Genomic DNA, 15,839 nt, shown 5'->3' on the forward strand with positions numbered 1-15,839 from the left:
ATCACTCTGTCATTTTTGAGATTGCATCCAAGTACTGCATTTTGGACTTTTTGTTAATTATGATGGCTACTTCGTTTCTTCTAAGGGATTCTTGCCCACAGTAGTAGATATAATAGTGATCTGAATTAAATTCACCCATTCTGGTCCATTTTAGTTCGCTGATTCCTAAAATGTTGAATACTGGAGTAGGTTACCATTCTCTTCTGGAATAGGTTGCCATTCTCTTCTCCAGGGGATCTTCCCAACCCAGGGTGTGAACCCGGGTATCCTGCATTGCAGGCAGATTCTTTACTATCTGAGCCATCAGGGAAGCCCTGCCAGATAAAATAGCAAGTATCTTTTGGGGTGTGAGGATAAGATAGCAAGCATTTAGTATTGGAAAGGAAATGGCAATCCACTACAGCACTCTTGCCTGGGAAATCTCAATGCCAGAGGAGCCTGGTTGGCTACAGTCCATGAGGTCTCAAAGAGTCAGACATGCTGAGCAACTAAGCACACACATTTAGTATTGTAACTTTTTGTTTTTTTGAGTCTGCTGTGTGGCAGACACTTTCCATACACCATGCATTCAAACTTTGCAAGCCATCTGTATTCCTTTTCTAGGGCTGCTGTAGCAAAGTACCAAAACCTGGATGGCTTACAGCAACAAGAATTTATTGGTTCACAGTTCTGGAAGTCAGAAGTTCATAACCAGGGTGTCAGCAGGCCCACGTGCTCCCTAACATCTCTAGGGGAGAGTCTTCCTTGCCTATTTTAGTTTCTGGTTGTTGTTGTTGGAGATGTCCCTCCCCACTTTCTGGATCTGGAGCTGCAACAGATCCTCACTATGGCAGCATAGGTATAGACCGAGGACACCCTGAAATGTTTCAGGAATGAGTGGGAAGGAATAGATGGGTAGAGGGCTTGTTTCCATCAGGATTTGCTGGTTCCTCCTGATCACTGAACATTAGCCTCCATCTCTGCTGTGTATTCTTAGCTGACCATCCTCCACTACCATCGAGTTCATGCAATCTCCTTGTGTCCTGACCAACAAGGCTCCATCGGTCCCCTTTTCACCCACCTCGGGGTGCTCTAGACTCCTGGGTGTGAGCAGGGGTGGGGGTTCTGTGTGGTCTTGGCATCAGGGGAGGCACTTCTGGTCTAGGGTCTCTCCTCCACTTAGCATTGTGCTCCTCTTGGAACATGCCTGTTATTACTCTGGGCTGGCTCAGCAGGGTCCCCGCTTCAGCCAGCTGGGTCCCCACCTCCAGGCTCAGGACTTTCTCAGGTTTCACTGTGGCTCAGCCCCTGCCTGGGCTCTCCTGCTCCTGCAGGCTCTAGCAGGTCCTGGCTCTTAGTTTGTAGTCACCTTCCGACTCCCACTCAGACATGTGGGATCACCTCCTTGCCCTATGGAAGCCAGGTGAGTCTCAGAGTGGGTGATGGGATGGGGAGGACCTCTCCATGTCCAGACCTATTCTGCCATCCTTTCCATCTACCCAGTCCACCCTCATGATGGTGTGAGTCTCTGTGTCTAGTGGTTCAAACAGGAAGTGTTGCAGAAAGGGAGAACGCTTGTAGAGCCCAAGAGTGGCTCTTGTCTAACACTCAGAAATGAATTGTACAAGGAGACACATGCTGACAAAGCAAGAGACTTTATTGGAAGGGGTGCTGGTGGAGAGCAGCAGGGTAAGGAAACCCAGGAGAACTGCTCTGCCATATCGCTCACAGTCTCATGTTTTATGGTAATAGGGTTTGTTTCCGGGTTGTCTCTGGCCAATCATTCCGATTTAGAGTCCTTCCTGGTGGCATATGCATCGCTCAGTCAAGATGGATTCCAAAGAGGAGGATTCTGGGAGGTTGGTAGGACATATGGACTGGTGCTTCCTCTCTCCCTTTGATTTTTCCTGAGTTCTTCCAGTTCATGGTAGCCTGTTAGTTTCTCATTACTTACCAGGACCTCCTATTGTTAAGACAGTTCATGCAAGTGGCTACTATCTTGTCTGACCAGCAAGGGTGGTGTTTCAGTCCGTGTTCAGTCAATGTTTCCCTAACAGAAGAATAGTAAAGCCCTTCTGCCTGTTATGTGGGGTTCTCTACCACCCTCTCTCCTAGAGTTTCAACTTCAAGGTAAACCATGGAGCATAACTTACATTCATGCTGGAACTTTTTATACTTTTCTTTTTCTTCAGTACCAATCTTTCCTGCCCACAGACTGAAAAAGAATCTTATCTCACCTCTATGTGATGGGAAAACTGCCTCTACCACTTTATGCATTCCCTCCTTCTCTGGACTGTGGCATAAATTCTTTTCACTTGACAATCAAAGCTAGACATTTGATATTAAAACAGCAGTGCAAAACTGTCACAATGAGTTCTGACTCCTACAATAGCAAGCCTAGACTTCCAAGAACACAAGGCTAAACAATCCAAGTCCTTTTTCTCAGGTGGTTCCTGGGTGTCAAGGGGCAATTGGCTTCAGCCTGATGGTCTGGTTTAAAAGGTAAAAGAGTTGTAACATAGAAAGGAATTACCTATCAAGGCAAATCCACTAGGTGACATTTTAGAACACTGCCCTACTTTTGTTTTAGCATCGAGATTGTGCAGCCAAGAAGAGCATACTTTTTCTGGCACCTCACAGAATTTGTGAGTTCAGTTGGTTGACATATCCTTTTAATGAGTCTGAGATTCTAGCCTGTAGGAGTTGATTGGGTTTGCTCTAGTCCAGGGCCAGAGATAATCTGTCTCTCATTTTGACTCCTCACAGTCCAAACACATGCTGTCAGTCCCCCAAATGTGGATATAGATGGATTAGTACAAGATTGTCCATGGCTAGTACTTGATGGAATATAGTGACTTGTCACTGAGACCTGCCACTGTACATCTGCCATCCATGCTATAATCCTGGCCATCTTGTCCAGTCTCTCATTTTACAAATGTAGAACTGGAACTCTAGAAAGGTAAGAAAAATTGCCCCAAAGAGTCCAAAGCTTTGTTGGAGTGAAGGGAAGACGAGGAGACCTGTGTGCAGAGGAGCTCTGTGAAGATACAAACTCATGCAATTTCTTTCCACCATCTCATGGTGCCACAAGGTTTCCTTACTCTTCCCAACTTGCAGATTGTTTTTCAACTATAAATATCCATTTTGGAGGTGGAGGTGGACAAGTGCAAATGCTTGACCCCGAGAAGCCCCCATCCATCTGCCAGTGGCCACTGACGACAGAACTTCTGATGAGCTGGAATCTTGGTTTCTTTGCCAAGAGACTTCAGCTGGCTTGCCAAGGAAGGATCAGTTCTCTGCTCAGATGAAGTCAATCTGGGGGCGTGGAGATTACAGTGGAGGATGCTCTTGATGTATCCACGGCCCCTGCTCTGGAGGAGGAGGCCCTGGACAGACACAGACAGATGGTGAACGAGGGGTCCTCATCTCCAGTCTTCAGTCGCCGCCACCACAGTAGGCAGCCGGCTCTGCAAAACCTGACTCGATCGCAACACCATGCAGACATTTCAGTGGATTTTTAAAAAGCACCTGTCAGCTCAAGCTTGCCTCACTGAGCTTTCAGTCCTGGTGGCTAGACTGGCAGGGTTCCGACATGGAAACCCTGGAAGGAAAACAGAGTTACCATCAATCATAACTATGCCTCTTTTAGCTGGGTTTTCGTTTTCAGAGCAAAGACCTCCTGAGGACTTGAAACTCTCCATTCTTCTTTCTGTAGAACATTCGCGGAGCTCCCTACCTCACCATGGAAAGACAGTAGTGAGAATGTAAAAGCAATTGGGGCAAAGAGATCCATGTGCCATAAAACGATGGTGTGCTGGGACAATGTGAGTGAGATCTCCTTGTATTGATATCCAAACATACACATCACACACACACACACACACACACACACACACACACACACACAGAGCACTCCCCTCCTCCCCTTATGCAAATAACATCAGGTGAAAATAAACTTCCTAGACAGTCTTGAAAGTAAAAAAGAAAGTCACAAAAGGGCTTCTTGAAAGGGGGTAAAAAGACCCACAGCTTTCCTTTGCTGAAAGTCCTGGGAGGAGGGAGGATTTATTCTATGCATGCAGGGTGATTATAATGTAATAAGACTGCTATTCTTGTGTGGCTCGTTAGCGAGCCTTAAAGATAATTCTAAGAGAAGTTCAAAGGATATTTTGAGCTGTGGGAGAATCAGTGAAGGCATTACTTTGAATGACAGCCCTCCTTTGGAGCTCTGGAAAAGTTAATCACATTTCATATGCAAATAGATACCCTCCCAGCCCCAAGTGTAGGGCTGGGCTTCCTTCTTTTATTCAGCATATTTCTGAGTGGGTTACCTTGGGTGCAGCACTGTGCCAGGTGCTGAGGGGCAAACAGAAAAGGTAGGCCTGGCTCTCCTACCCCCACTCTCCGTGGGGAGAAGTTAGGTCGTGCAGAACAAAATGTTTAACTGCCATGGCACGACAGAATTGTCAAAATAATTGATCACATCTCCAATGAGAGCATTAAGCTGTCTTGCATCAGCTGCTAGAACTATCACCCCACACTTCCTCCCCAGAAGCTCATCCTTGAACCAATGTCCAAATGCCAGTGGGTAGAGTTCTTGGGGTCAACTCTGAGTTGAAGACTTGATGGTCGGCTCTTGGTTTCTGGTTTTGTCAGCAAAAAGTGAAAGTGAAAGTCACTCAGTCGTGTCCAACTCTTTGCAACCCCATGGACTGTAGCCTGCCAGGCTCCTCTGTCCAAGGAATTCTCCAGACCAGTTTACTGAAGTGGGTAGACATTCCCTTCTCCAGGGTTAGGGAACCATTGACCAAACCATTCATCTTGGCCAGGCGATGATACCCATTTGCCTGAGTTGTCTTAACAGGAGGTCCCAATAAGGAAAAAAGTGCTGCTGTTTAAAACTAACCAGGAGAATTCAGGAGAGCCTGCAAGGAGGGAGGAGATGACCAGCCTCCAAAATCCTTCTTACAGGGATCCATCTTGGCTGAGAGAGGCACACACCATCAGGAAGGACCTTGAGTCAGAATGATTGGCCAGAGACAACCTGGAAACTAAACGCATCACCATAGAACCCAAGACTGCCAGCCACGTGACAGAGTTCTCCTGGTTTCCCTTACCCTCCTGCTCTCTGCCCAGGCGCCCCTCCACAATAAAGCCTCTTGCTTTGTCAGTACATGTGTCTTCTTGGATAATTCACTCCCAAGTGTTAGACAAGAGCCCATTCTCAGGCCCTGGAAGGGGTCCCCCTTCCTGGAACAGTTTTCCTTTCCTTTCCTTAGGTTGTTTTCAGTATCTTTAAGGGATTTCTGATGTCTGAGTTGCCATGGGGACAAATATCCTCTCAAAACACTGAAGTGGCCTCATGAGGGGGGCAGGGAGGAAAGGAATGGAAAATTAGGAGGCAGGGCATGCAGGGGATAAGAAAACAAGTTGGGCAACCCAAGGAGAAAGGACTGTTAGAAAGAAGAGGGCTTGGAGGCTGCTGCTGGCAAGAAGGAAGCGTGAGCGGCGTTTCGTCTGACCCTCACCTCTCTGTTTTGAGGTGGATCCCTGCAGTAGCCTCTCTGTCCCCTCCCCCATGTCTCCCCTGTCATTTTATCCAACACCACCCAAAACTCTGACTTTGTTTCTACTCCCTCAAAGTCTTCCCTGGATTTTCACTGATGCTGGAGGAAGTCCAAACTCCTGACCCCGACAACTCGTCAATCCAAGCCACATTCCCACCACTCTTTCCCCGAACCCTTTACTCCTGCCACATTGAACTGCCTGTCGTTGCTCAAACACACAGGGTGTTTTCCGGCTCAGACCTCTCCCTCTGCCTGGAATGCCTTCTCACCTGCTTGCCCTCTTGAACCTACCCATCCTTCAGGCCCCCTTCAAAGCTCACCAGCTCATAGGAGTGTCCCTGCCTGCCCTTGAATCCTCATCATTCCTGCTGCCTGAAGCACTCCCGTAGTCCTCATCTGATGTCTTGTATTAGAGAATGATGGCCGTATGGTTAATGTATCTTAAATGCAGGACAGGGGGATGGAAGGGAGGGGGGGAGGAAGGAAGGAAGAAAGAAAAGAAGGGAGGGAGGAAAGACTCCTTTCATCCTTTGACTTTGAATAAACAGGACTTATAATGGGAAATGGGCTTTCCTGGTGGTTCAGTGGTAAAGAATCCACCAGCCAATGCAGGCAATGTGGGTTTGATCCTGGGTTGGGAAGATCCCCTGGAGAGGGAAATGGCAACCCACTCCAGGATTCTTGCCTGGGAAATCCCATGGACAGAGGAGCCTGGTGGACTACAGTTCATGGGGTCACAAAAAGAGTCAGACATGACTGAGCAATTAAATAACTACAGCATCATGATGGGAAATGTACAGGGTTCTGAGTCAGTTATTTTCACTTAGTTGTGAGACTTATGTGGACTGAGCTCATGGTGGTGGTGAGGCGGCTACTCCTTGATACTTGGTCGTCCTACTTGGTAAAGGCAAAGAATACCTGACCTTAGGGTGAGCTGAGCCAGAGCCTCAGGTGTCAGCAGTGGTTCCTGGAAGGAGAGGGGGGACCTGCCCAGACAGACCCCAACTCTCCTGAGAGAGGACCCAGCCCCGCCACCTGGCTCAAGAATAGAGCCCTCAGAAGTCCTTCCTCCTCGCAGACAGCCACAGGCTGACACACCAATTGCCAAGCTGGCTCTCATTTAAATTCCGCTCAATGGTAAGTGCAGAAAAGGTGACAAAATCCCGATAGGATTTTCATTTGTTTTAATTCCAGTTCAGCTCCAGGGATCTCCTCATTAAGCTGTATCTCTGAAACCCTTAGGGGCCAGAGCCAGATTTCGCAAGCTCAGGCAGGGTTGGGGGCCAGGGTCTCCCTCCTCACTCCCACCACTAAACCACCCTTCCTCCTTTCGTTCATCCACTGCCCCACGGCGATACATCCATCTCTTTTCTTCCTGCCGTTCAGTGGCATCTGTCTAGTAATGCTTCCCGTCTATCTGCCCATGTCATTTTCAAATTCTATCCATTGTGCTATTTACCCTGTTTATATTTCCTGTCTCTTCTGTTTTCTGGCTTCTTTCCATCCATAGCATCTATCCTGTTGATATTCTGATCTATTTATATCCCCTCATGGTGCTCAAGCTCCCCCCTCCTTTTTAATCTCTTTCATCAATCTTGTTTACCTCTCCATCACCCCTTCATCTTGCTATTACCTAGGTATCTATTTAGTTAAGTGGCCCGGGCCCCTTGCTCTCTGTCTCAGCTTTTACCTGAATCCACCCCAGGTACCCAGGCACGTCTGCTGGCCCCACTCCCACTCTGACTTCCTGCACTTGACAAGGGAACCCGATTCAGCTCCCCTCTGGGGCAAGACTTGTGCAGCCAGGCTCGCATGACATGTGCCCACGAGGTCCTCTCCGACAGAGATAATGTATACAGAGCATCCAGCCCATGGCCACCCTGAGATAGGTGCTCATTCCTCATTTGCTTTTACAACTTTTCAAGGCAATTTCCCTTCATATTAGGCAAGGAAGCTGAGGTTCAGTGAGGTGAAGCCATTTGCTCAAGGTCACACAGTTAATATGTGGAATATTGACAACCTACCGTTAGTTATCTGCATGAGCAATGGCATGGATAATCTCCCCCTACAGAAAAATAGAGACCTCATTTCTAACAGGCTCTGGAATATTGAGTTTGGGGTGGTGGATTTCCCTCCAGGTGCAGTTCTGCTGTAGCTGATAGTCAAAGTACAGTATAGGAAAGGCCAACTGATGGAACGGGGCTATGCCACAGAGTCCCCACAGGAGTGACAATGTAAAGGCAGCACTGTTCCCTGTAATGGAGAAAGCCAGTGTCTTGGCTGCTACCCTCATCCCCAGACTCTCACTCCCAAACCCTCGTCCCTGCCCGATAAGCCATTTCTGCTCCCCACTCATCCGTACTGACCAAGGGTTGTGTGGGGTGGTGTCAGATGCCTAGTGGAAACCAAAGGAAAGCCACCTCAGCTTCCAGTATGGTCTGGGATACACGATAGAGAGAATAACTGATTGCTCCTAGAGAGTTAAGCAATAGGAATGTCCCTGAAATAGAGCCACCTGGGGATAAGATGGAAACAAGTGAATCCTCAAGCCTCTTGCTCAAGAAAAAAGAGGTGACTCCACTCCCGGCCTGGTGAAGTCCTAAAATAGGAATCCCAAGTTCAGAGAAAAGCAACAACCAAACAGAACCCCCACTTCCCCCACCCTCCCCCAAACCCTCTCCAATCAAACTGTTCAGTTCAGTTCAGTTCAGTCACTCAGTCTTGTCTGGACTCTTTGTGACCCCATGGACTGCAGCACACCAGGCTTCCCTGTCCATCACCAACTCCTGGAGTTTACTCAAACTTATGTCCATTGATTCAGTGATGCTATCCAACCACCTCATCCTCTGTGGTCCCCTTCTCCTCCCACCCTCAATCTTTCCCAGCATTAGGGTCTTTTCCAATGAGTCAAGTCTTTGTATGAGGTGGCCAAAGTATTAGAGTTTCAGCTTCAACATCAGTCCTTCCAATGAACACCCAGGACTGATCTCCTTTAGGATGGACTGGTTGGATCTCCTTGCAGTCCAAGGGACTCTCAAGAGTCTTCTCCAACGCCACAATTCAAAAGCATCAATTCTTCAGTGCTCAGGTTTCTTCATAATCTAACTCATCACATCCATACATGATTATTGGAAAAATCATAGCCTTGACTAGATGGACTTTTGTTGGCAAAGTAATGTCTCTGCTTTTTAATAAGCTGTCTAGGTTGGTCATAACTTTTCTTCCAAGGAGTAAGTGTCTTTTAATTTCATGGCTGCAGTCACCAACTTGGAGCCAGGCAAACTGTAGGGAACATTATTAAACTCCATGAAGGCAACTGCCTCAAATTCTTTCCCAGGTCCCGCTTGCCTCTAGAGTCAACCCATACTCCCTAGTCTACCTCTTGTGTAAGCAAAAGTGGGGTCTGAGCCACTCAAAATCCATTAAAGAGGCGAGGTTGGTGGAAAGGAGAGTTTGCTTTTCAGATGCCAGCAACTGGGAGGCAGGTGTCTAAAAGCTGACTTCTTCCCACTGACAATCAGTGGGCAAAATCTTTTATAGATGGAAGGAGAGGGCACAGTCAGCTCTGACAATCATCTTGAAATTGGTCATGTGGTGGCTTGACCAACATCATCTTGATCATTTCAATCTTCAGTACCACGGTCAGTTTGCTTCCATTTCCTTAAGACTGGTTCTTGGAATCGTGGCAGTTTATGTCATGGCTACTGTCTGGTCATCATGTGGTTAACTTCTTCCACCTGGTGGGGGTTTCAGTGTCTACAAGATAGCTCACAGGAAAAGGCTCCTAATATTATCTATAGCCCATGAAGAGATACTGCTGCTGCTGCTGCTGCTACTAAGTCACTTCAGTCGTGTCTGACTCTGTGCGACCCTATAGATGGCAGCCTGCCAGGCTCCGCCATCCCTGGGATTTTCCAGTCAAGAGTACTGGAGTGGGGTGCCATTGCCTTCTCCGATGAAGAGATACTAAATGTCCTTAACTTTGCTTGTGGACAAAACTACTATTATTTAATCTTGTTGAACAGCTTTTCTTTGCTTCCATATTTTCTCACTTCTCTAATTAAATAATTCTTTGGCTAATGTTTTTCACAGACAAAAGGCAAGCTAAGGAATGGGGAGGGTGGACCTTAGGCTCCTGGTCTGTTTCACTTGTACATTACCTACCCTTACCTCTCTGCATGTACTTTCCAGCCTGCCAGATTAGCATAGCACAAGGTCCTCACCTGAGATGTTTAGTGTGGGGAAATGAATTGAGACCCCCAGGAGGCATGCTTGAGAAACGATGGGTGGCCTTTCTTTGGCTAATTACTAAGTTTTTTAATAACTGCCCCTTAAGGATTTTATAGTCTCCACTAGAGAATCCTGTGGACAGAGGAGCCTGGTGGGCTGTGTCCATAGGGTCGCACAGAATCGGACACAACTGAAGTGACTTAGCGTGCATGCATTCATTGGAGAAAGAAATGGCGATCCACTCCAGTATTCTTGCCTGGAGAATCCCAGGGACGGAGGAGCCTGGTGGGCTGCTGTCGATGGAGTCGCACAGAGTTGGACATGACTGAAGCGACTTAGCAGCAGCAGCTGCAGCCTGGTGGAGAACATGCAAGCTGATTACCGTATCTACAGTAGAGAGGTGTTGAGCACTAAAATAAAGGTGAAAGAATGTGTGCAAGTGTTAGTTGCTCAGTCATGTCCAGCTCTTTGTGACCCCATGGACTGTTAATCCCTTAGGCTCCTCTGTCCACAGAATTCTCCAGGCAAGAATACTAGATTGGTTTGCCAGTCCCTTCTCCAGGGCAACTTTCTGACTCAGGGATCAAATCCAGGTGTCTTGCTTTGGCAGGTGGATTCTTGACCAACTGATCCACCAGGGAAGCCCCCCAAAAAGGTAGTGTGAATTGGGAGCACAAAGGAAGGGGAGACATTCTGGTATGGTGAATTGAGGAAGTCTTCATAGAAGAAGTGGCATTTAAGCTGAGTCTTAAAAGAATTCATGCAGATATTTTAAGTGGAAAGATTCCAATTAGCAAAGAGCAGGAAAATTCACAGAGTGTTTAGAAGCATGGGGTGATCAGGTGGGGTGTTGATGGAGGTCAAGAGAAAATGATGCTTTTCTGTAAAGATGTGACTGCTTGTGGACTGCAAATCCTGTGGGGCAGTGGCCATGCTTTTGTAGCTCTGTGTCTGGCATGGTCACGTCTGATGCTCCAGAGGTGTCTCTAGTCATGGGTGGCGTAATGACAATGGTGATGGTGTGTGTCACCGTGATGCCGTTTAGGGACTCGAGCCACTGTCACTTCGAGGCTGGGTGTCAGGAACCAGAGCCTGGGAAAGCTGAGTGCATTTCTCCCTGCTCCTCCTCCCTCCCCCATTCCTCCTCCAGCTCTCTCCATCTGACTTTGCTTCTTTTTCCGGAAAAACAGGTGGGAAGTTGCCAAGCTGACTGGGACCCCCTGCCCAGAGTGATAGACCCTGTCACAGGAAAGTAATTTCTTTTTAAACTTCTTTCCGGTGAAACCCTGCTGCTGCACACAGCGGGCCATGTCGTGCCGGCACTACCATTCTGCCACCGCAGTGCCGGGGAATAAAGGAAAATGCTTAGCATTAAATTTCATGTAAATCAGACTTTATTTGCCCTGGTGACAGGTTATTACCTTCGGCAGGGAATGAAGGGGGAAAAAAATGGCTGTTGGCTGAAGACACAGGTCCCCAAATGAGGATGTTTCCAATAGCAGCCTATAGCTATGCCAGCCAGAGTCACCTGCCCTTTCCCCTACCTCCTTCCTCCATCCTGGCAGCTTCCATGGGCTTTTCCATCAGCATCTTCCCTCTCCCAGTTGGTCCCAGCTAGCAGCACTGTCTCAGGTGCTAGGGCTTCTCACTGCTGCACAGGGACATCTTCTAGACCAACTGCACCCAAGCATGGCTTAGCCCTCCGGTGCACTGTGGCACGGACCCTCTCATACCCAGAACCCTCTGTGTGCTTCTGTTCTCCTTGCTGAATTTGATTTATCCTTCAAGCTCAACTTAAGTCCAAAACCTCCATGAAGTCTTTTCTCGCCAGCCAGCCAGAGGCACTCTCTCTCCCTTGAGTTTTATTCATCCTACACCTTTGTTCCATCATCCAGCCTAGCCTGATTTGTACACTCCAACCAGCTAGCAATACACTGATTGAGAATCAGCCATGTGGTTTATACTGAGCAGGGCCCTGTGGGGCTCCTGGGGACAGAGACTTTCCATGTCCCCCATTTCTTTGATTACAGGAAACAGCCTTCATTCAGCCTCCATGAACTTCTCTGAGTTCCAATGGGCAGAGTCAAGCTGTTGTTAATTAGGGAAGGGAGGGGATGTGAGACAGTTAAGAGCAGTCTTGGGGCAAGGTCCAGCTTCCCTATCAGTGGGTACACACAACAATATCTTTGAGATATTTTCCAGATTTCCCACCTGAAACCCCCTCCAGGTGGGAGAAACTTATGGTATGCTCCCCACAAGCATGTAGACCCCAGACCAGTTAAGCCTGAAAGTTGATGGTGTTGCTTCCTACTTACATCACCAGCATATCAGAAGAATGTCTGTGAGCTGATCACACCCTCTTTAACTATACACCTTGTCACTCTTTTCCCCAAATTGGGACACTTGGTTTTGAGGGCATTAGCCCACTATTTCCCCCTTTGCCTGGCAAAGCAATAAAGCTACTCTTTTCTACTTCACTCAAAATGCTGTCTCTGAAATTTGATTTGGCACCAGTGCACAGAGAAGCTGAGTTTTTGACATCATGCTTCCAGTGATGTTTGGCTCCTGCTGTGGAGTCTGCTATAAGCCAGGCCCCTGTCTCATGGGTCACAATCTCTACCCTCCGCCTGCTCACCACCTCCTTGAGGAGTGAAGTTATGCACATGAAGAAACCAACCATCACTTTAAGCAAAGAGTAGATTCTCAATCAATGTGTTGGTTGCTAAGAGGCATGTATCAGCCAGGATAGGCTAGGTTATGCTAAAGCAACAAAGGACCCCCAAATCTCAGTGACTCAAAGCAACAAAAGTTTCTTTCTAGTTCATGTTGCATGTCCACCGTGGTCAGCTAGCAGATATGCTCATTGAAGTCACTCAGTGATCCAGAATGGTAATAGCAGCTGCCATTGAAACTTGAACCTTGATCACTGCACAGGAGTGTCTTACATTGGCAAGGAAATAAAGCTCTCTCCTGAAGGTGACCCAGATCGTCTCCGCTCACAAGTCACATGGTCCCACCAAACATAAAGGAGCCAGAAAGTGCAGTCTGCCATGTGTCCAGAAGGCAGAGAGCTAGAAACACTTGGTGAATGGCTCCAATGCCTTCTCTAAAGGGCTTAGTTACTAAATTTCATGAGGAGTGAGTTGTGTCTGATCTATCCACCACTGAACCCCTTGTGGCTGGCATGGTGCTTGGAATCTGATAGAGACTCAATACTTAGGTTGATGGAGAGCATTGGCTCTGATCCTTTATCTAGATCCAGAGTTGAGCTTTGTGCTTTACTGGCCTTGAATCTGCCTTCTGTGCCTCTAGACCCCAAGCCACTGGGAGAGGGCAGCTTTGTAGGCCTTACACACAAGGGTTAGTGTTGCTTGGACAATCTTCTCTGCACCACAGGAGAGGCAGGAAGGTGGTGGTGGGGGGGCACCGTTACCTGTTTAGACTTTTCTTTCTTTCTTTCTTCCTTTCTTTCTTTTCTCTCTTGGAGTATAATTGCTTTACAATATTGTATTTGTTTCTGCTGTAAAACATGAGCCTGCTCTGTGTATACATATACCCCCTCCCTCTTAGCACTCCCTCCCCTCATCCCACCCCTCTAGGTCATCACACAGCACTGAGCTGAGCTCCCTGTGTTGTGCAGTGGCTTCCCACTGAGACTGTTCTTTATTAATTGGCAAGCAGATACTTTTTGAAATGTGTGTATAAAGGTCTGTGTGTGTGTATGTATAACAGGTAACACCAAAGGGGAAGAAGGCAGATTGTAGCTCCATATTTTATCGCTGCATATCTCCCACTAGTAGTTAATCAACTGTGTGTTTGACACAGTACTTGGTGGTGGGGGTCCGGGGAGAGAACCTCTGAAGGGTGGGGTGTCATCCTTCCTTTAGCAGCTCTGTCTGCTTCACTCATACTCACATTTTTTCTTCCACCTTATCCTCGTTTTCCTCCCCTCTCTTCTGTTTTCTTCTCTACTTTGATTGTCCCACTCCTTTCTTCAAAATCTCAAAGGCAGATGAGAAAAGAGGATGGGGAGAAGACCAGCCTTGGGTCAGGCATGTGAGCAGAGGACTGGGGTCTGACTATAAACTGATTGGCATCCGAGGCTGCGGTCATGGTCTGAACGTCCCTGTCACGGTCGCAGTTTTAGATATGGGTGATTAGATGTGGGAGCCGTGGCAGAGAAAGTCAGGAGCAGAAGTCATTTGAGGTCCTCTTTCCACCCCTCTCCCCACCATCCCTCCTCCTCCTCCTCAAAGGCTAAGATGAGACACAACTGAGATCATGTCCAGGGAAAGGCCCCCCCTAGCCATCTGTCTCACAACTAGGGGAGGAGCAGGAGCCCAGGGTCTTGCACTGATCATGTCCAAGCTTGTCTGGGCTTTTCCAGCATCTCTGATTGGGGACTGAGGTTCAGAGAAGGCAAAGCCAGTCCAACAGCTTGGCTGCCTCCTCAGCCTCCAACGCTGGTCGTCTGCCAAGCTCACCATCTGTACTCTGGCCAGGTGGTAGGCATCGCCAGCTCCTGCATCAGCCCCCATCCCCAGCCCCCCACCCCTAGCCTGTGCTGGGAATCTGCCAGCACCCGACTGCATCATACAATCGGATAAGCTTTGCCAGGTTTATGGCTGGTAATTTATGGCCTTCTTTAGCAACATCTATCACGCTGTACAGTTGTTAATCCCAGAGTCTTTGCCCACTTTGCAGAAAATAGCTTGCAATTCCTTACAATGTAGCATTTGCTAACTCACCTGTCGGGCTGTCAGGCTGGGTGGGTGAGACAAGCTACTCTTTAGTAACTTCTTTCCATCTTACTTTGCTTAGGGGAGCCGGGCTTTCTCCCTCCAGAAAATAACAGCAAGGATCTTCATTACTCCACTACCGCTCTGCTCTCCTCTGTTACTGCTCCAGCGGCAGCTCTGTACTTAAACTGCTCACTCTCCGGAGGGCATTGAGGATGCTGATGGCGGGGTGGGCTTACAGTCCCAGTAAAACCAGAACCTTTCACTGCTATACAAGAGAAAGTGGGTCCCAGGCAACACGGACTTACTCCCTCCTCATTTAATGTCATTGAGGGACCAGGTGGAGTGTGTCCCAAGGGTGCATGTACACACTTGTACACAAGTACAGGGGATAGAAAATACTTCTGTGGTCAATCCTGGCTTAGGCACACTAATGAAACAATCAGTCTGGACCATTGAAAGTCTCCAACAAAGGCAAACACAATGCCACATAAATGCATTTGGCTCCAGGATGAATCACACGGTATCTTACAGACAACGCTTTTCAGTTTAGCTATTTCAGCATTAAAATTAAGTCTCCTGTTTTTAAGATATATATTCCCCCACCCCCTCCTTGCCTAGTAAAAGAGGAGGTGCTTGAGAAATTCTAAATCATGTGCGGAAGTGCAGGTGTGGTGAAAGGATATGGACTGTGATCATACGGCACCTATATATGGATGAATTTTCAAAAATTGTTTTGTGTCCTGGAGAAAGATGGAGTGAGACATACTGGAAGAGAATACGTCAAATGATAAAAAGGTGAAATTCAGATATTGGGAGAGATATTACAGACTCACACACATACACATACCTACATACAGTTACATACACATATTCCCTGATGGCTCAGAGGTAAAGAATCCACTTGCAATGCAAGAGTCGTAGGAGATGCAGGGTCGATCCCTGAGTCAAAAAGATCCCCTGGAGGAAGGAACAGCAACCCACTTCAGTATTCTTGCCTGGAGAATCCCATGGACAGAAGAACGTGGTGGGCTACAGTCCATAGGGTTGCAAAGAAGAAACTTAGCACGCACACTCATGTTATATTTATTATATATTATTTGTACATATTATACACATATCTCAATTTATTACTTTTCTTTATTTTCGAAATTTCTTACAATGGGCATGCTGCTTTATACTTGGAATAAACACAAACATCACAAATGAATGACAATGCTCATTTTGATTGACCTATTGATTGTTAGACTCACATCAAAGTTATCCATCCCTCTCCTGTACACTCCTAGGACCAAGAGAAGATCAGGAGGAACATTACCTGCCT

At 47.4% G+C, this 15,839-nt stretch overlaps 1 protein-coding gene across 1 annotated transcript in view; it reads right to left on the bottom strand.

Annotated features, from left to right (window-relative positions):
* Positions 1-1,618: 1,618 nt before the first annotated feature.
* LOC145507478 (uncharacterized) overlaps positions 1,619-15,839 on the bottom strand; it is a 301,802-nt gene continuing 287,581 nt past the window's right edge. The window contains exon 4 of the mRNA XM_081494043.1: positions 1,619-3,365. Coding sequence (XP_081350169.1) covers positions 3,290-3,365 — 76 coding nt within the window. The 3' untranslated portion in view covers positions 1,619-3,289. The remainder of the gene's footprint in view (positions 3,366-15,839) is intronic.

This window comes from Giraffa tippelskirchi, chromosome 5, assembly GCF_054371585.1.
Source record: "Giraffa tippelskirchi isolate mGirTip1 chromosome 5, T2T-mGirTip1v1.2.pri, whole genome shotgun sequence".
In the NCBI taxonomy this organism is placed as follows: domain Eukaryota; kingdom Metazoa; phylum Chordata; class Mammalia; order Artiodactyla; family Giraffidae; genus Giraffa; species Giraffa tippelskirchi.